This window comes from Emys orbicularis, chromosome 13 (genome assembly GCF_028017835.1).
Source record: "Emys orbicularis isolate rEmyOrb1 chromosome 13, rEmyOrb1.hap1, whole genome shotgun sequence".
Classification (NCBI taxonomy): Eukaryota; Metazoa; Chordata; order Testudines; family Emydidae; genus Emys; species Emys orbicularis.
Window position 1 is genome coordinate 3959433 of NC_088695.1, and position 20689 is coordinate 3980121.

A 20689-nucleotide genomic window follows, 5' to 3' on the forward strand; every position below is an offset into this window, starting at 1 on the left:
CTAGTATCCCATCTCTGACAGTGGTCACTGTCAGATGCTTCAGAGGGAGTGATCCATCTCCTATCATCCTGTCCCTGCTTCTGGCAATCAGAGGCTAGGGACACCCAGACCATGGGCTTACATCCTTGACTATCTTGGCTAATAGCCATTGATGGAGCCAGAGGTGAAAGTGGGCCGGTGCAGCACATGGCCGACTTTTGGCTCCCCGCTGTCGGCAGCACTGTCAGACCCTACCGGCAGAGTGCCGAGGGGGGGGGGGGAGAAAAAGGGGCAGCTGCCCCAGACCCCAACTTTGGGGGCCCCTATGGAGCCCAGGGGGCTAGAGTGGGACCTGCTTCCAGCTGGGAGCAGGGGTTGAACCCGCCCCTGCACTGACTAGCGGCGGTAGGAAGAGGAGCAACCCAGCCCCAGTCGCTTCCCGCCCCCGGCACTCACCGGCAGTAGAATGTCGCAGCTGGGAGCCGGCAGAGCGGAGGGGGCTGGGGCTGGGTCTCTCTGCTTTCCCCCCTCGTCAGTGGTAAGTCTTGGTGTCTACTTTCACTCCTGGTCTAATTCATTTTGAACCCTGTTGTACTTCCGGCCTCCACCACATCCCTGGCAATGGGTTGCACAGGTTGACTGCGCTGTGTGACAAAATACTTCCTTTTGTTTTAAACCTGCTGCCTATTCACTTCACTGGGTGACCCCTAGTTCTTGTGTTATGGGAAGGGGTAAATAACGCTTCCTCAGTCAGTTATCCACACCAGTCATGATTTTATAGACCTCTATCATACCCCCACCCCCGTCATCTTTTTTTCCCCCCCAAGCTGAACCGCCCCACATCCTTTACCCTCTGCTCACACGGCAGGTGTTTCACACTCTTGATCAGTTTGATCCTATCTGCATTACCACCCACTGCTGCCAACCACAGTGAGGGGTCACAGGGCAGCTGAGATGAGGCCGGCTTCCTGTGGGTCAGCCTTTGCTGAGATGTGGGAAGCCTGTTTTCCATCTGCTCACCTTCGAGCCAGCGCTGATTGGCCGACGTTCTCCTGCCGGTTCACTTTGGGCACAGCCCATCCTTCCTGTGTAAATAACAACCCATGGGAGAGGACAACACTGCGGCTTCCTGCCTGGAGTGGGGCCCAGCCCATCTGTCTGCAGTGGGGTTTGCTCCCTTGCTTGGGGGGCTCGAACACTGGGATCCACAGAGAGATGTGCTGATGTCGGCCGATCACTGGGCAGCCATGCACAGAACCTAGATACCCCAATCCACCAGTCCCAGGGCTGTCTGTCTCTCCTCTCCCCACCAGCTTCCTGGCAGCCCAGCTCCCCCGGACAGGGGTGTAATAGAAACACACGACTGATCTGGGACCATCTCCATCCCCGCTGTGACCCCACTGAGGACAACAGCGTGGTGCAAAGGATTAACGCATCAACTGATCTTTAATTGGTTGATAGACTTGTGCCAGGGGTTATTTGATTCCCTGCAGTGTGACAAGGTTGATGCTGATTTCCTAGCGACTGCACTGGGGCAGAAGAGGTGGGAAGGAGCTAATGAAGGCCCAGTCAGTCCAAACTGAGACAGCTGGTTGGAGATGCTTTAAAAGGAAGAGCCCTGTTCACCTGCAGGCAGAGAGTGCAGATCTGAGACTTAACTCACTCTCCCAGAGAAGAGGTTAAGTTTCTGTTGCTTTGTGCTGGCTTTAGGCATGGAGTGCCCAGAACTGCACGGGAGGGTGGGTGGAGAAGCCCAGGGACTCACAAGGGGGCGCTCTGGTAAAGACGTGCTATAACACTAGGGCGACCAGATAGCAAGGGTGAAAAATTGGGACAGGGGGTGTGTGGGGGGGGTAATTGGCACCTATATAAGACAAAGCTCCAAATATCGGGACTGTCCCTATAAAATCGGGACATCTGGTCACCCTATATAACACAAACCGAATTTGGTCCTGGTGTGAGCGAGTGAGACTCCCTACGGCGGGAATGCCAGCGGAGCATGCTCATGCTAGGACAGCCTTGAGCTTCTAGCACTGGGGATGGGGGCATGAATTAAATGTAAGTCACTTTACACCCTGGTGGTAGGACTTGCTTTATAAACAGCAGCCCGAGAATACTCGTGGCTTCACCGTCACTTAACCAACTAAAAGCAGGTAATACTGACACCTAGTGGCCAGGAGACATTTGATGAAAGCTACTTGGCTATAGGACACTAGCCCATCAAGGCTAGTCCAATATTCTACAGAATATTGGACTAGCCTTGATGGGCCAGTGTCGAATCGCTAAATAAAAGGAAGGGGGCAGGGGGCTGACTGAACATAGGGGAGAGGTGTGCATTGGAGACCCCAGAGAGCTAGAGCCAATGCTCACTCCACAGAGCGTTGGAGCTTCTGAAGAAGCCAGGAAGATTCACGATAGGTTAAAAAATAAATTAAAAAAAAAAAAATGTTCAGACAGCTGTGATTTTATTATTGTGTGTATTGCAGTTGCACCAAGTCTTCAGCAGAGATCAGTGCCCCCCTGTGCAAAGATAAATGAGACCCACTTCCTCTGCTGTATAGCTTATAGTCTAAATAGAAATCTTGTCACAGACAAAAGGGACAGGCACAGAGATAAATACAATAGTAAAAACAGATTTAAAAAAAACAAATCACATTTACTTATGATCAAGGCTACGATTTTGGCACAGGTATTTTTATGAAAACTCCTGGACAGGACACGGGCAATAAATAATAATTCATGGATGACCAAACCCTGCTGCCCGGGGTTGAATTATTGGCATAGACAAGAAGTTGGGGAGGGCTCATAAAAGAAAGAATCACAGCGTCTGTAAGCTCCATGACAGATTCATAGCCTTACTTAGGATTATTAATATTACAAGGGAGTCTACAGCTCCAGTCAGGGCCCCATAGTGATCACTCACTCACTCACACACACAGTCCCTGCCCCAAAGTGCTTACAATCTACACAGAGGAGTATCTCATTTTAAAGATGGGAAACTAAGGCACGGGACGGTAGAAGGCCAGATTTTCAGAGTAGCTCAATTCCCAGTTAGGCAGCTGCATGAGCCTTCGGATTAACACCCCACTCTCAGTCTGAGCTCTTGAATCTTCGGCCCTGAGTGACTCACCCATAGACAGGGGGTTGGTGGAAGACCCAGGTGTCCCAGCCCAGAGCCTCACATGGGGAGAAGTCACATCCAGGCTAGTGCAATGATCGCAGCTGTTCAACACACACAGGAGGCGCCCGCACCTCGGCCATTCAACGCTATTAAAGTGCTGCCTCTCGGCTGCGTTGGGGCAGCCAGCTCAGTTCCCGGGGCTGTACCATCTCTCCATTCAGTGGGATCTCCTCACCAGCCTCTCCGTCTCGGGTTCCAGCCTCGTGCAGATGTGAGGCATGAGCCGGCACGCAAACAGGGGAGTCTTACCTTGCGTAATCCAATCCCATTGGCTGGATCTGGGTGCCAGCTGACAGGATCTCCACATGCGCAAAGGAAACCACAAGATGAGACGGGGAAGCGTGTTTGGAGAGGAGGGCGTGGGTGAAAGAAAGCGAGAGCGCAGCAACCTTTCAGTTTTACCTTCAGGGTGATTTGCAGCTCCCAGCCCAGCAAACACCAGGCCACATAAGTAACTATTGCTCACTTGGGTCCCGATCCTCTGAGCAGTTGCGCAGAGCTGTGCCCCCAGCAGACCACCCCACAATGTCCCTAAACTTAAACTAAACACAGATCTGACTGTACTCTGTGGGAAGTCCCACATCGCACGTGTTTGCAGGATCCAACTCATGCTAGGACAGCATTTTTCAGACCAAGATGGTTTTCCAAGTCATCTTTGTCCCCTCCTCTTGCCCTAACCCACCCCACGCCCAGAGCTAGGGATAGAAACCAGGAATCCTGATTCCCAGTTCCCCCCCGCTCTAACCACTAGGCGCCACTATCTTCCAAGAGCAGAGGTTTTCTGTTCTAGTTCCAGTCCCTACTGAGAAGCTGCTTTGCTGGCCAGCAGGGAAGCACCCATGCAAACTGCTGGGGTTGAATGAGAAATCCTGAGTTTAGAGATCGCCTTTCACTGAGGCTTAGAGGCCAGGGAAAAGCCTGGGAGTGAGAGATGCATAGTCCAGAGCTGTTCCTGGGACGATGGAAGGTTTTAGGCAGCACCCACACCCCTGGGAGCTCTGACCCTCACTTTCCTCCTAGCCCTCCCAGAGCTGTTGGCCCTTGGGGGGAAGCGTCGAGGGACAGAACAGGGGAAAGAGGCCCTCTCAGGGCACTGTTACAAAGGAAGTTCACAGCTTACCTGCTGGCAGCCCCTTTCTGTGCAGCATCCCCTGCAGCTGAGCCATCTCCCACTCCCTGGGCACGAACAGCCAGGCGTGCTCTGCAAACCCCATATTCCAAAGCCAGGCAATATAGCACCTAGGCATGATCAAAACCGCGGGATTTAGCCAGGCCTGTCTGCAAGCCTGGTGATTGGCTGTTATTAGCATACTCTCCTCTGATTGGACACAGGGTAGGGCGGGCGTAGCCGGCAGCAGAGAACAGCGTGTAGCGAATGAAGAGTGATCAACATAACGCGCGGGAAGCTGCAGGGCTGGGAGCAGCCCTAGCTGCTCTGGATTCCCTCCCAGAGGTTGGTGTAAAGTGGCCGTAGCTCTATTGGAGTCAATGGGCCAGATCCCCGGGTGAAACCACTTCTCTAACCATTAGACCACGCTCCCCTCTCAAAGCCAAGACTGGAGCAGCCTGCATGCTGCTGTCTAGGAAATAGCTTGTGTAACCCACTGCCACTGTGCTTGTGCCCCTCAAGGCAGGACTCCTTAATAACTAGAGACCATCATGGCGTCTAGTCTGCCCACCTGAATGGCACAGGCCAGAGAACTGCCCCAAATGCTTCCCAGGAGCAGATCGGCCCTGCTCACATTTCTAGGCCACTGGGCACGAGGGAGGGACCCGGAATTCAGCCTCTTCCCCAGCTGTAATAGCCACAGGGGGCCCAGCTTTGCCCACTAGGGGGATCAGCCCTGGGTCCTCCTGATCTCTTCTGCTTCTTGAGGAAAGGCACAGCAGCAGGGCTGGTGCCTCTGCTTTCTCTCCTTACAGTGGAGGAAGGTGCTTTCTGGTTATTTTAATTTGCAAGCTAGTTTCACATGAGGTAGGGCAGATCTGCAGGTATGCGGGCAAGTGGGAACACAGAACAATGCTTGCAAACCGTATCTATGCAAAGCATAACATGAGGCAGCAGGAGACACTGAGCCAAAATGCCCGAGTCAGTTTAGTGGGGCTAATACAGTGGGACTGAGTGCAGAATTTGGAGCATTGTAAATTAGGCGGCTGGAAGGCTGGGCGGGTGTCAGATGGCAGGAGAACCGAGCTGGGAGCAAAAGGATAAAGGAAATAGGTGCATTCAGAAAGAGAAGCTGGGTTGTTACCATGCTGTGTGACTGCATTGCTGTGTGTCTGTCTGTGCTGTGCTGTGCTGGACCCCAGTAATTCCTCCTTCTAGTCTAGGCTATGTAAATTCTTATACCACAGCCCATGGGATTATTGGTGCTTGCCTAGAGCCGTGGTTCTCAACCAGGGGTACATGTATGCAGGGCCGGCTCCAGGCACCAGGCAACCAAGCTGGTGCTTGGGGCGGCACCTGGAGGGGGGCGGCGCGGCGCTTGGGCCGCCGGGGAGAGCGGGGCCACAGCCGGGCTCGCCGCCCTCCCCCCCGCGCCCTCCCCCCGGCTGCCGGGGGGAGAGCGGAGCCCCCACCGGGGCTCGCCGCCCTCCCCCCCCCCCCCCCCGCGGGGGGGGGAGGGGGCGGCCGGTAGCTTTTTTGCCTGGGGCGGCAAAAAAGCTAGAGCCGGCCCTGCATGTATGTACCCTGGGGATACGCAGAGGTCTTCCAGGGGGCGCATCAGCTCATCTAGATCTTTGCCTTGTTTTATAACAGGCTACAGAAAAAGCACCAGTGAAATCAGTGCAAACTAAAATTTCAGACGATGACGTGTTTACACTGCTCTATAGACAACACACAGACAGGTAAGTACAATATTTATATTCCAATTGATTTATAATTATATGATAAAAATGAGAAAGGAAGCAAATTTTCAGTAACAGTGGCTTTGACACCTTTGTATTGTTATGTCTGATTTTGTAAGCGAGTAATTTTTAAGTGAGGTGAAACTTGGGGGGACGCACGCAAGACAGATCAGCCTCCTGAAAGGGATACAGTCATCTGGGAAGGCTGAGAGCCGCTGGTCCAGAAGCCAGTAAGTATACGTCTACACAGCAAAGGAAAACCCGTGGCTGGCCCATGCCAGCTGACTCGGGCTTTCGTGGCTTGGGCTGTGGGGCTGTTTCATTTTTGTGTAGACTTCTGGGCTCTGGGACCCTCCCACCCGGTAGGGTCCCAGAGCCTGAACTCCAGGCTTAGCCCAGATGTCTACACAGCAATGACATAGCCCTGCAAGCCCAAGTCAGGTGGCACAGGCCAACCGTGGATGTCTAGTTGCTGTGTAGACATGCCCTGAGTTTCATGCAGGCACTACGCTGGTTCTGGCACCACATGGCCTGTCTGTCTGAATATTTATCCTGTGCTGATCCTACGACCTTCCTGAGTCATCTCCACTAAATCAGCCCTATGACTTATCAGGGGTGGGAACAGCCAGTCACAAAAAAACATGAGCCACCCATATGTGACTGTGCAGAATTTGAGCAGTGGTGTTGTAGCCGTGTCAGTCCAAGGATCTACAAGGTGGGTGAGAGATCTTTTACTGGACCAACTTCTGCTGGGGAGAGAAACGAGCTTTCGAGCCTGTCTATTCCAAGCTCTGCTGTTGGGTGAGTGTGTGTGTGTGTGGGGGGGGGGGGGGTAAATTGCTTTCCCCTCCCCTGTGCCTCAGTTTCCCCATCTGTGAAATGGCACTAATGATTTTTGTAAAGTGCTAGATCTACTTTATGAAAAGCGCCAGATACAAGCTAGGTATTATTATTATTAAAGATTGTGAGGAGTTCAGATACTCTGATAAGGGGAACCCTATGGCTAGAGCCCTACTGATCTGGGGGGGAAACTAGAAAAATCTGATGTCCATTGGTGTAAGTAAGAGGAAACTGAGGCCCACACAGGGCCATTTTCCATGCGACAGGCTGCTGCCTACATATATTGCAGGTGGCCCCTTTAACGTGCCATGCTTTCTTGGCGCACAGCTCAGCCTCCGTCAGCAACGAACTGTGCCACCCTCTAGTGATTTCTCTGTGGGCCCCCTGTTGGCATGGTGGGTCCCTCCCCACACAGAGCCCCCTGCTGGAATTGTGTTCCCCACCTTCTTCATTGGACTCAGCCCTCTCAAAAACAGGTTGCAGTGGGCAGGGAGACACTGATCAGAGTGAAGACTCAAGGCAGTGGGAACCCTGCCTCCCCTCGCCCCTCCTACAATTGGTCTTCCATGTGCACCATGCCATCAAGGGGGAGGAGGGGGATGTTTTTTTAAACCCCTGCAGAGGCCTCTGTGTGAAGATGGAAGGGCCAGCTGCTAGCATCCCTGCAGAGCTCTGTGCTGGATTGTTTTAGGGGTTTCCCCTGGACACCCTGCTCTTCACAGCAGTGCTTTGGTGCCCGCTGTTACAAGGTGTCTGTGGCTTTCTGGAGCAGGCTCTCTGCAAACTCTGGCAGACCTCACTGTGTCAGCTTGGGGCCTTTTTGGACACTGATCTTTGCAATCCTGAGGGAGGAACTGGGGAGGGGGGAGTGATGCACAAAGAACCTGTCGTGGGGTGAGGGGAGGAGGAATGGAGCACACCCAGCACACCTGCCATGGTGGTAAGAGGGAGAGAGAGTGGTACAGGGGAGGGGGACATGGGGGGGGGACACAGAGCCCCTGGCATGGAGGGGCACACAGATGGGGGTAGGAATGGGGGTGAACAGAGTCCCTGGCAATGGGAAGGGGCGACATTGGAGAGGGGATTGTGAGGGTGGCACACAGAGCCTCTGGGCTGGGGGGAGAAGTGGGTATCCTGGTCTAGGGACATGGGGATCTGAGGGGCACACAGAGCCTCTGGGCTGGGGGGAGAAAGGGGAACCCCCTGGTCTAGGGGTCATGGGGCTGTGGGGGGCACACAGAGCCCCTGGCATGAGGGAGGGAGGGGGCAGTTGCGGAGGGGGGTCCGTGCAACAGAGGGGGGTGCTGGGGGAATGTCGGATGCAATGGGCTTTGTTGTGTGCAAGGAGCTGGACACAAGCTAGGCAGCTGATCCCCCTTAGGAGCAAATAAAAGCGGAGACTTCTGCAGAAGCGGGGGGGGGCTTGGCTAGAAAAGATTCTAGTCTGAGACCCGGGGAGTCGCTTCAGGCCTTGGACTGGAGGGAGTGAACTGCGGTCTCGGCAAAGGGGGCGGACGGGCGGGGCTGTTTACACGCCGCTGGATAAAGTGCGTAGGTGGGGCTGCTTTCGCTTTCGTCTCCTCGCTCTGCCATTGAAGGGGGGGGGGGGGGTGTTTGTGTTTGTGTTGCTCCTGCAAAGGTTGCGTAACCCACCACAGCGCCCTGGCGGGTGAGTGAACCTAATGCAACCCCACATGTTGCTGTCTCAGTGTTTCGCTGGACTCACCTGGGTGTGTGTGGGGGGGTGTATGTGGGGAAGGGCCGAGGGAGGGGGGAAATAATGGGGGGGCTGCTTCCCCTCTGCTGCCGTGTGTGTGTGTGTGTGTGGGGGGGGGGGGGTTGCATTTCTCCCGCTGCCTTAGCTCAGGAGCTGAGCTTGCCTGCTTGGGGGGGCCCTCAGGCTGCTGGAGTTGCATTGAACTGTGGAGCCAGGGGGGGTTGTCTGCAGCCGTGACTGTTGTGTTTTGCACGGAGTTGGGACACGGGATTGGAGGCCCTTAGCTTGGCATGGGGCAGGCGGGGCTGGCACCAGAGGGGGGCGGTGCTGCAGGCATTATATGGACCCCACACGTGTTAGGGTGGAAAACTGCATGTCACTGCCCAGATGATTGTTTCGTTCTAGGGATTGTCTCCCTGTGGAATAACTTTACTCTGGCACCGTTGCTCCGGATTAGCTGCTCTGCGTGTGAACACTTGGCCTTCGCATTCGAGAATCAACTTTCAAGGGAAGGCAAGCCCTTCCTCCCTGCACCCCACTCCCTAGCAAGTAACTCCTGGGCTCACTTTACTGTTTTCTTCCTTGCCTCTCCCCTCTTCTGGCAGCTGGGGAGGGGGCGCTCTCCCCTTGCAGTCAGTTTAGGGGGAGGGATAGCTCAGTGGTTTGAGCATTGGCCTGCTAAACCCAGGGTTGTGAGTTCAATCCTTGAGGGGGCCACTTGGGGATCTGGGGCAAAATCAGTACTTGGTCCTGCTAGTGAAGGCAGGGGGCTGGACTTGATGACCTTTCAAGGTCCCTTCCAGTTCTAGGAGATGGGATATCTCCATTAATTTCAGTGTCAGCACGGTGCTAGGGGGCGCTGTGCTGCAGGGAGTGGGGCTGGGGGCTCAGTAGGGGGCACTGTCCCCTGGCAGTCAGTAGTAACCCCAATGCACCAGTGCGGCACTAGGGGGCGCTGTGCTACAAGGAGTGGGGCTGGGGGCTCAGCAGGGGGCGCTGGCCCCTTACAGTGAGTACAGATCCCAGTGCACCAGTGCGGCACTAGGGAGCGCTGTGCTGCAGGGAGCGGGGTGGGGGCTCAGTAGGGGGCACTGTCCCCGGCAGTCAGTGCTGACCCCAGTGAAGCGCTAGGGGAGCTAGGGTGAAGGTGCTGCTGAAGGTGCCGCCTTTAAGCTGCACCCCGGTAACTCATGTAACCCCCCTGGGGTTCAGAGAGCCTGGCCCCTCTACAACCTTGTCCTGAGGCAGTGGAAGAGCTGGTGGTTCTGGGATGGGGTAAGGGGGAGCGACGGTGTGTGCGTGTCTGGAGCTCCATGTAAGAGAGCTACAAGCGAGCAGGCCCTCACGTAGCGACGCAGCTGAGAACCTGCCCGAAGCCTGGAAGGGGCAGAGCGGCCGACCGGGGACGCCCCAGAACAGGAGCCAGGAGGAGCGCCGTGCCAGGGAGGAATCGACCGAGAAGGACAAACCAGAGCTGGACCCAGGATCCCTGCTGCCCAGAGCTGTGTGGGACCATGAGTGCTGGAGCATGTGACCTTGCATTGGGAATAAGGAGGGAGGCTGTAGCTCGTTAAGTGGGCAGGTTGCCGCTCTGTGTGGCTTTGCAGAGAGCTGCAGAAGAGGGCACCGGAGGGGTTTGTTGGGGAAAGTTCACTGCCGCCGAAGGTGACCAGGAGCACCCAAGACTCACCACTGGACTGGAACTTTGCCCAGATCACCTGAACTCTCAGTAGACTCATTGCTCGGTGCCTGGCCTGTCAGACCGCTGGTACCTCTGGGCCTGTGGGGCCTCGTGTTGGATATAACCCCGTTTTACCGCTCTCCCCCACCCCCCATCTTCCCCTCTGTTTTTCTCCATTTATCCCTCTGTAAATAAATATTTCTCTTTATTCACTGGACTGCTCTGGGTGTGTGGTGTGTTTACTCCAGAGGGGGGGAACAGAGGCCCATGGCGTGGAAAGGCATTTCCCTGTTGCGTTCCTGCAAGCGCCTTTTTTTGGCCGGAGGTGCCGGCACAGCGGACTCCATCTTGGCCACGAGGGCGCCATAGTTACACTAAATTGACTGTAAAAATTGGTCTAGTTACACTGAGGCAAATACCTAATGTAGATGCCAAAGTCACTGGAAGGGTTGGGGGACCCGGGGGCCATGCCCCCCTCTTTTTACTGGCTGTAAGAGCAAGCAATGGGGGGGAAGCGCAGAAGAGCGGGCATGTTCTTGGGGAGACAAGGTGACAGAGGAGCAAGGCCTCGGGAAGATGTGGGGTGGGGGTGGGGTCTCAGGGGAAGGGGCTGGGCCTCCATGAGAATAGGCAGTGTGAGGGCAGGGGCTCAGGGAGAAGGGGTGGTGTGGGGGTGGGGCCTTTGAGGGCACAGCAGGGGGCGGGGCGATGGTTCGGGAGCCTGTGGCCCCCTCACTTTTAGCACACTTCTGCTGCTCCCGGCCTTTCAATGGTTTGTCCTCCTTCAACTGGTTTAAATCTACATCTACATTAGAAATTTACACTAGTATAATTAGAAGATCAATGTTAAAACTGAGTTAGTTACACTGCTCCGACTTTTCTAATATAGACAGGCCCATAGATTAGCAGTACAGCACATTCCGCTTGTTAGCAAGCTGCTGGTTGATGCTTGAAAGTTGCCATTATCCGACGCTGCCTGATAAGCAGAAGTCAGGGTTGTGGTGCTGTAGCCAGGAAAGGAATCGCTAGGACGTGATTTCTGTTGCTCCAGCCTCGCAAACCTGCCTGCAAGCCGGGGTTTTCCCCAGAGAGTGGGGGTCTGGGGGATGCTGGCCTTTTTTTTTTTTTTTTTTAAGCTGTCAAGCCGGTTGCCAATAGCCAGACCAGTTACCTTTATAGTCAGCTGGAGTATCGGTTCCAGGCAAAATGTAGTGAGGGTTGTTATTAAGCAGCATCTACTGGAAATACATCTCTGGCTGCGTGTAGTTGCTTTTTCTGCCCCTTTCCTGAAGAGGAGAGGGGCATTCCAGCTACATTTCCATATGGGAACTGGCTTCCTGGAAAATCCCCCTTTAGTTGCACTTTGGACGGGGCAGTTCTTTTCCAGGTGTGGTGGGTGAATAAATCCCCGTGTGTAATCTCTGCCTATCCATTTTAGTTTCTAAATCCCTTTGGAGTCCAATGGCGGGGAGGAGATGCAGGATTCTGAGGCAAAGTGAGGTTGTTCGTTACACTTCTAACGCCTCTGGATGTGCGGGCAGGGCTGGGGAAGGAACTAGGGATGCAGAGAAATCCAGACAACCCTTGAAAATCAGGACTGTTTCTGTCTCTTGATTTCAGTTCAGTCCAGTAGCTGCCAAGGGGAGAGGATCCAGCTCTGGGATCTCTGAAGCTGATTGCTGCCCCCAAATTGGACCCAACTGCAGCTAGAGAGGAACTGATCACACCCCAGCCTTCATCTGTCTCGGTGAGAGAGGAGAGGTGACAAAAGGCGTGGGTCCCATGGATTCAGAGCAGCGGCTTAGTGGAAGACAAGGTAACTGACGCCTGACTGAGTAGGAACAGTCTGGAAGCTACATCTATACTTGGGGTATCCAGGTGCCTGGTTTTCAACCGCAAAGTCCGGTTACTGCTGGTGGGGGAGGCGCTGGGTCATCACCCGTGCCATCACCCGTGCCAGCCCCTACTCAGCCGGGGTCGCCTCCTCCTGCGTCGGGCAGCTGCAGCTCCCAGCCCCGGCTCTGCAGGCGAGTTCCTCCCAACCCCGGGAAGGGGAGGGAGGGAAATAAGCAGCAAGCAAGGGTGGGGAGGAGGGAAAGAGGAGCAAATGGGGGCAGGGCCTCAGGGGAAGAGGTGGGGCGGGGGCGGGGCCTTGGGAAGAGGTGTGGCTTTGGTGGAAGGGGCGGGGCAGGGACAGGGCCTCAGGGAAGAGGTGGGGCTGGGGCGGGGCCTCGGGAAGAGGTGTGGTTTTGGTGGAAGGGGCGGGGCAGGGACAGGGCCTCAGGGAAGAGGTGGGGCGGGGGCGGGGCCTCGGGAAGAGGTGTGGCTTTGGTGGAAGGGGCAGGGACAGGGCCTCAGGGGAAGAGGTGGGGCGGGGGTGGGGCCTCGGGAAGAGGTGTGGCTTTGGTGGAAGGGGCGGGGCAGGGACAGGGCCTCAGGGGAAGAGGTGGGGCGGGGAAGGTTCTGGCACTCCTGCTGGAGTGTCTGTTTCGGAAATATTACAAAGTGTTTCAAAGGCATGTAAGTGATTTGTCAAAGGTGATACGGAGTCTGTGGCGGAGTCGGGCCCTGACTCTCAGTCCTACTTTGACCAGTTCTAGATTGGTAAAGAGTGACCAGTGCAGTCCCGAAACTGGGAGCTGGCTCATCTGCTTTCTGAGGATCCTATGGGTGTAGGAGAAGGGAAGGAAAATACTCTTTTTTTGCTGAAATTTTGGTGGCTTCATTATTTTGGCTGGATGGAACTAACTTGAGAAACAGTCAGATGAGGTGCGTTAGGGAAGCTAAAAGGAAACGGGGCAGAAGGAGAGTCTTGTGGCTAAGGCACAAGACTCGGCGTCATGTATCTGCTGCTGGCTCATTGTGATCCAGGGCAAGCCGCCTCTCTCTCTGCCTCGGTTTCCCCAGCTGTGAAGTGGTGGCGATGATACCGCCTAGCGGGTGTGCAGATAAGCTCCGTGATGGCAGAGGGCTGCAAGCATTGAAAGGAAGGGGCTGTGGAAGTGCAAAGTTGGTGACCCCTTGGGATTTCTCCAGAGTTTTCCCGCTGCTTTCCATGAACCTAGGGTTGCCAACTCTGAAGCTATTCCGGGAGTTCCCTCCCCCCCCCCCCCACATGATGTAATGACTTTTTTTTCAAAGATCCTATTAAAATCTCCCTGATTGCTTTCAATAGTCACCAGGAGATTGATGCTGAATCCAGGAAACTCCAGGCCAATCCTGGAGGGTTGGCAACCCTACATGAACCTGGTTCCTTGTGTTAAATGTGGAAGCACTGACCTTTGTGCGTCAGAGTGTGAGGGGCTCCGTACCAGGAGCACTTTCTCAGCAGCATTAATACTTTACCATCTGTTCTCCACCTGGGAAGCGAGTTGCCCTGGCGATGGGCCGGCTAATGGAATGCTACCTGGTCTCTGGCAACATAACTGCTGATGGTGCTGAATCCATCCGGTGCCATGAACGGGTTTTCTTCTCTTTCAGGTGACCTGCCTCACCTGAAACACAGGACAGCTGTTGGGTGGAGAGTCCTGCTGATCATTGGCTTTGTACTCGCAGCCGTTGTTGTGATTGTTGCTGTTCCTGTGATACTTTTGCCCGGTGAGTTGTCGGCCATCACTGCCCATTCCCATTCCCCAGCCACAGGTTCTCTCCTAGGCGACGTGAGGGGGGGAGGCATGTGGGGTCAGATGCCCCCCTCAGATTTCTGCCAGGGTGCACGGGTGAGAGGGACATGCCTGCGAAAGGCACCAGCAGCGAGCGCTGCCGCCAAGCCCCGTTGGGTGGCACCCAGAGCAGGGAAGCGAGACAGGGCTGGCAGCCCAGGGCGCGGGGAAGCCAGGTGACTCGCATCCCTTCCTCACCAGCCAGCAGCTGCAGTTACCAGTCGCCTCTCTTTGGCTTGAAATTACATGTATGCGATGCTTCCTACAACCACCTTTGCTGGCCCCTTTGGTTACCCCCTCTCATACTTTCATAGAGAAGCTAGCTTAAAACAGCCCGTCTGCCTGAAAGTGTTTCCCTAGCTCGTGGGGACGGTCCCTCCACAGGAAGGCTTAGGAGACTCCTGGGATCGGATTTTAAAATGCTCCGGGCCAGATGTTCAGGACCCAATGTGCCGGGCCCTTTTGAAAATCCTGCGGCTTCTTTTGGTGTGTCAGTGGGAGCTGAGAGCTTGTGCAAATATGGCCCTGAAAGCTTCTGAAACATCCGGCAGCCGCGCAGAAGGGCTGCCGGAAGAGGACGGCTGGCAACTGTGCTAGACCAGAGGACAAGTTAGCCCTGAGCGAACAACCAAAGCACCTTTAAATAGGCAAATCTGGGCTTGTACCTGGTACATGACCCATTTCAATGTCAGTTGATTCGTTGCCACAGAAAGGTGCTACCCACGATACGCACGGTGGCACGTTTATCAGCTTCCTCCCTTGAATTTAGGAAAAGCAAAGGGACACGTCTCTTATCACTGTTACTCTCTTAACTTCAGGGAAATCTCCACCCGAGTCCAAGCTGCCTCAATTCTGCGCCCCAGCCCAGCTAAATGCAAAACGCCCCGCTGCCTGCTGCCCGGATGGCTGGGTCGGGTTTGGAGGGAAATGCTACTATTTCTCTGAGGCCGAGGGGACCTGGGACTCCAGCCAGAGCCTCTGCTCTTCACTCAATGCCTCCCTGGCTGAGATCGACACCCAGAAAGACCTGGTAAGGAAAAACAAAAAGTAAAACTGATACAGGCACCAAGGAGCAGATGGTGGCCCTTACCAGAGCTTCAGGGGTAGGGTATGGAACAGGGCAATTATGGAGTGACCCACCTCTGTCTTCCACTTCCAGCTTCTAGCAGTCAGAGGTTTAGGGTTGCAAGCCTGGGGCTAATAGCCCATCTTGGCTAATAGCCATTGTTGGGACTTATCTAGTTCTTAATGGTGATCTACAAAGGGTTTTTAAATAAAATTGGACTTGGGCCCCAATAAATCTTAATCCGTCTCTGAGGACACTAGATGGGGAAGGCTGAGAGTTACTACCGAGAATTCGTTCTCAGGTGTCTGGCTGGTGGGTCTTGCCCACTTCTTCAGGGTCTAAATAATCACCATCTATTGGGTTGGGAAGGAATTTTCCTTGTGGGTCAGATTGGCAGAGACCCTGCAGGTCTTCTTGCCTTCCTCTGCAGCGTGGGGCATGGGACATTTGCACGTTTAAACTAGAGTAAATGATTCTCTGTAACGTGAAGTCTTTAAATTATGATTTGAGAACTTCAGTAAGTCAGCCAGAGGTTATGGGTCTATTACAGGAGTGCCTGGACGAGCTTCAATGGCCTGTGATGTGCTAGAGGTCAGACTAGATAATCATGAGGGTTTCTTCTGGCCTTAAAGTGTGAGTCTTGCAGACAAGTGATATTTCCCCCCCCCCCCAGTTCCCCCACCAGATATCCGCTCCAGTCCTCCCCACCAGATACCTGCCACTGTGCCCAACAGTGTAAGCGTGTTAGCTGGATGTCACTATTAAAACATTTAGCAGCAAAATAGTTAACGTTGAGTTAGACATCACTAGGTTTCAGAGTTAACACGGGTGGAGCTGAAGTGTGCAGTTCATAGCTAATGTTTGAGACTCTCTGCAGATTCAGGGACCATCTACACTAGGAAATGGATTTGTTTCAGGCAACAGGCCCCCTTGAAGTGGTGACTGAAAATAGCTTAACCGTTTCAACAGCATTACAGACTATAATGAATAACGTGCTTTTTTTTTTTTTTTTTTTAAGGAGTTTGTTATGCGATATAAAGGCATCTCTGAGTTCTGGATTGGCCTGAAGCGAGCATCGGCGCAGACCTGGCAATGGGTGAATGGCCAACACTTCAACAACCTGTGAGTCCTTTTCTAGCTAGTCACTTTGTTGGGTTCCAAATGGGAAAAGGGCTGAATTCAGGCAGATAAAAAAATTAGTTATTCCCAAAACACTGATTACTTTTCGCCTTTGTGACATTTCCCCCGATCTTTGGGGTTCATCCCCCATTGCTGATCTAGCAGATCAGCGGGCTGCATGCCCTTCCCCAGGCTCCCACCCTCTAATGCTCCCACCCTTAGGTGGAAATGAAAGACCCAGGTATTTTTCTGAAAAGTTCAGTGGGGATTTAAGCCCAGATTTTAAAGGTACTTCAGCATTGCCCAGCATTGCAAAGCCGAAATAATTTAGGAACATGAGTCACTTTCAGAAGTGACTTAGTTTCAGAGGCGGATTAAGGTTTTGTGGGGCCCTGGGCCAGAGCAAGTGGGGGCCCCTCCCCACCCCTTCCGCCTGCAGTCCCGCCCGGCCCTGCCAGCGCTCTTGCTGGGGAAATGGTGTCAGGGCGCGGGGACTTGCCTCGCTCCGCCCGCCTGGCGCTCCTGCTAGGAAGTGGGGGGGAAGCCCCCACACCCTGACCCTGCCCCCCAGCTGGAATGCTGGGTGGGTGGGGCAGGGCACGGGGTGCCCCCAATTTGCAGGGACCCCTAGGCAAGGGCCTCATTGGCCCAGTGGCTAATCTGCCACTGCATAGGCTCCTAAGTCACTTGGGCCTTGCAATGCTGAGCAGAGGAGCAACACCTAAATAACTTTCAAAATCTGGACCTTAGCCCTTCCTCCGCCTGCCTAGCGAAAAAAGTAGGAAGAGAGGCTCCAGGGCCCTTGCTGAGTTAATGCCAATGGCGGCTGGTGAGGAATCTGGCAGGACAATCCCTGAGGTTGCAGCGGTGCTGCAGAAATAACCAGGCTTGTGACCCAGCTATGTTAAAAGGTGTCTTGCATTGCCAGTGTGGACAAAGGACCGTTCCTGAACCCTACTGGAGATGAGCGTTTTAGTCTTTTTTTCAGAGGGGTAGCTGTGTTAGTCTGTATCAGCAAAAGGAACGGGAGTACTTGTGGCACCTTAGAGACTAACACATTTATTTGAGCATAAGGTTTCTTGGGCTAAAATCCACTTCATCAGATGCATGCAGTGGAAGATACAGTAGGAAAATATATATACACAGAGAATATGAAAAAATGGGTGTTGCCATACCAACTGTAACAAGAGTAATTAATTAAGGCGGGCTATTATCAGCAGAAGGAAAAAAAATGTTTGTAGTGATAATCAGGATGGCCCATTTCCAACCGTTGACAAGAAGGTGTGAGTAGCAGAGGGGGAAAAACATTAGCATGGGGAAACAGTTTTTGTGTAATGACCCATCCACTCCCAGTCTTTATTCAAGCCTAATTTAATGGTGTCCAGTTTGCAAATTAATTCCAATTCTGCAGTTTCTCATTGGAGTCTGGTTTTGAAGTTTTTTTGTTGGAGTATTGTGACTTTGAGGTCTGTAATTGAGTGGAATGAGTGATGCAGGAAGGGGGCGATCCCAAGGGGTTTCACTGGATGGGACCAACTGGCCGGGCAAATGCCCAGCCCCTGCCTGACTCTTATCACCAGGGTGTCTCTGTCGCAGGTTTGCGGTAAGAGGAGAAGGCGACTGTGCGTACCTGAGCGATGACTTTGCCACTTCGTCGTGGTGCTCCACGAAGCGCTACTGGATCTGCAGTACACCCGACGGGATGCGAAGGGAGGACGCGATGCCGGGGGACTGAAGGGCAAAGGCTGGGGAAACGCCTCTAGGCCCAGCTGCCTGACGTTCCAAACATCGCTCAATAAGATCCTCAATAGAGCTTGACAGATGCTTTTTTTTTTAATAAGCCTCTCTTCTAATTTTCTCTGTGTTGTGGCCCCTGTATAGCCCTCCCCTTCCTGGTTGTGTAACGAAGACCTGATCTACACATAAAGCTTAAAACTCACTCCTGAATGCTGTAGTTAGGCCGACGTAACCCCCAGTGTAGACGCAGCTAAGTTGACCTAGCTGAGCAGGAAGGCAGCACTGCTTGAAGATGGATTGAGACAATCTTAAACAGCAACAGGCTAAGAAAATCCACCGCAAGCAGGGATGTGCGGCAGCCGCACACAACATCCTCCCTAAGGAAGGAAACTGCGGCAAGAGACAAGCAGCCAGGCTGTGGGTTTTCTTCGACTGTTGCAGAACCAGGCTCTGTTCGCTCATGCTGTCTCCCAACCCTGAGCAACAAAGTTGTGAGTTAAGGCTAAATGGGACCGGGATCCAAACTCCCCAGTGGGCCCTTTGTTGACGCTCATTCGTAGCTGCCTCCTGCATAGGGTCAACTGTGTTGCGTTGTCTCCCAGATCAAAACGTAGTTGCTACATCTTTGCTGGAGAGTCTGCTCTGTAGAACCAAGAAGGTAATTAAGGAGGGCCAGAAATGAGAGGCAGGTTAAAATGGAAATCGAAATGTCTATATGTTTGAGAGTGTTAGGGCCTTGCTGTGCTTATTGAGACTGGAAAAGGAAGGCCAAGCATGCCAGAAGCTGATAACTAGCTAGGTGTGCTAGCAGAAAAGTTATAGAGGCGCCTGTGAAGAGGCTGTGGAGATGCCTAGGAGCGGTGTTTGCCCTTGTGAGAAGGCGTCCGGTTGTGTACTCTGTAGTAGCAATGGGTCACCATTGCATTCCACCGACAGGAATTTGCCTACAAACTCATAGGCGGAGCAGATGCCTTTTACTTTAATTGAGGCCTCTTTACGAGTTCCAGGCAGAGAAGCTGAGGTATGTAGAACCCTTTCGATTGCGCTCGACTCTCACCGTGATCAAGTTTTTAGATAGTGAGCAAAACAAACCACAAAATCCGATTCAGGGTCGGCGGGTGGGTTTCGTGACTTTGCTAAAGGAACTTTGAACTTTCTAGTGTAGACTTAGCCTCCCTAAGCGCTGCCGCGGGAGCACTCCCGCAGCAGTGCTTTGATGTGTGAGTGCGGTCGCGCGCGAGCGCTGGCTGAGAGCTCTCCCAGCGCTCTTGCTAATCCACCTCCACGAGGGGAATAGCTCCGAGCGCGGCTCGCGGCGCGCTGAGCCTGTCCACACTAGCGCTTTAAAGCGCTCAAACTTGCTGCGCTCGAGGGGGTGCGTGTGTTTTTTCACACCCCTGAGCCAGCAAGTTAGAGCGCTTTAATTTGCCAGTGTAGACATGGCCTTAGATAAGTACAAAGGTCAACGTGGTCAAACCCTAAGACATAGTGTCTTTAGATGCTGCAAGGTTCATTTGCAAATGTTGCTTAAGAGTTTAATTCCCCTTGGACTCCTTTGCAAGCCAAGTTACAAGTACTCTTGTGGAGGACAAGATGCGTATTTTCCCCTAGTTGGGGTATTTTCTAGCTGCATCATCTGTTCAGACCACAGGAGGCTGAATCTAAATAATTGAAATGTATAAAGTCTCACAACTAATGACAATTAATCATGTGATGCCATGGAGTGTTCACTGTTCACCTATTTAATGATTTGCTGTTTGCGCCTTCTGTTTTATAAAGTTTGCTATGACTTTGTCAGTCCTATAAGCTAACTGTAAAAAAAGCACCTTATTATTTTTTCTCCTGTTGTAATTTGCCCATAAAGTTTAAGGCTAGAAGGCACCTCTTGTTTTATTTAATCTGTCTTCCCTCCTTCTAACTTAGAGACAACTGAACATTTTCTAATGAAAAGTTTGTCAGAAAATAGGACTTAGTTGAACATTAACTTTTTTTTGAAGAAACGTCATTTCAGTGACTTCATATTTTAAAGTTTTCTGAAGTTTTTTTTTTCTTAATGTATTATCAAAACAATTTCAGGGGGAAGCCCAATGTTTTTCAGAATTTTGTAAATGTCGTGAACTGTGGAGTGTTTTTCATTCTTCTCTCCACTTTCTGGCTGCCTTCCAACTTTTGCCAGGTGGAAAACAGCATTTCTGAAAGTAATATGTTGTGTTCAATTAACATTTCAAAGTGAAAGTGTTCCTTAAACTTCCCCCCCCCCCTTCACAGATGCATACAAACCCTTTCTCACTCACTGTCTCCAAAGTGGAAGAAATTGGGAACAAATAAAAACATGTAAGCGGGGAAAGAAGTTTTGCCCTTAAATTGTTCCATTAGGATGTTTTAAAATGTTTGAAAGGGGATTTTTTTTTTCTGTGAAAACTTTTGCAGGACAAAATGCTGCTTTTCCAGTTAGCTCTAGTCTGTATTGTTGTTTTTCTCCTTTTACGTATTGGTTTATTTTTATTTTTCCCCCTGACCTAGCGCCATCTGATGGGCTGGAGAAGATGCTGCAATGTTGTCTAGGTTTATTTCAGAGCGCCCTGATCTGCTGTGTAGATAGAGTGGAGACCAGGGCTGGGAGGAGCAAGGTGGAGTTGAGCCTAGCTGGGCGGCTCTTCCAGGACATCAGTATGGAAATACCCACTGCAAGCATTAAAATGTGGGCGGGAGCTAATATACTAATCAGCGATACAAACTCAATACAGGGATTATTGTACAGTTTTAATGTGCCTAGCTCTGGGACTACTTGCACTTGTAATTCAAATAATTAATCAACACTCAGAGGCCTCTGTTCAAGAAGATCTGTCCTCTTACA

General features: G+C 52.7%; 2 protein-coding genes across 2 annotated transcripts in view; both read left to right on the plus strand.

Annotated features, from left to right (window-relative positions):
* Window positions 1–19713, plus strand: part of LOC135888138 (C-type lectin domain family 2 member G-like) — a 42493-nt gene extending 22780 nt beyond the window's left edge. Inside the window, exons 6-10 of the mRNA XM_065415949.1 lie at window positions 11959–12064; window positions 13729–13845; window positions 14729–14940; window positions 15995–16098; window positions 17692–19713. Coding sequence (XP_065272021.1) covers window positions 11959–12064; window positions 13729–13845; window positions 14729–14940; window positions 15995–16098; window positions 17692–17830 — 678 coding nt within the window. The 3' untranslated portion in view covers window positions 17831–19713. The remainder of the gene's footprint in view (window positions 1–11958; window positions 12065–13728; window positions 13846–14728; window positions 14941–15994; window positions 16099–17691) is intronic.
* LOC135887328 (C-type lectin domain family 2 member B-like) overlaps window positions 8417–20689 on the plus strand; it is a 53012-nt gene continuing 40739 nt past the window's right edge. Inside the window, exon 1 of the mRNA XM_065415091.1 lies at window positions 8417–8519. The gene's annotated coding sequence lies outside the window, so the exon portion shown is untranslated. The remainder of the gene's footprint in view (window positions 8520–20689) is intronic.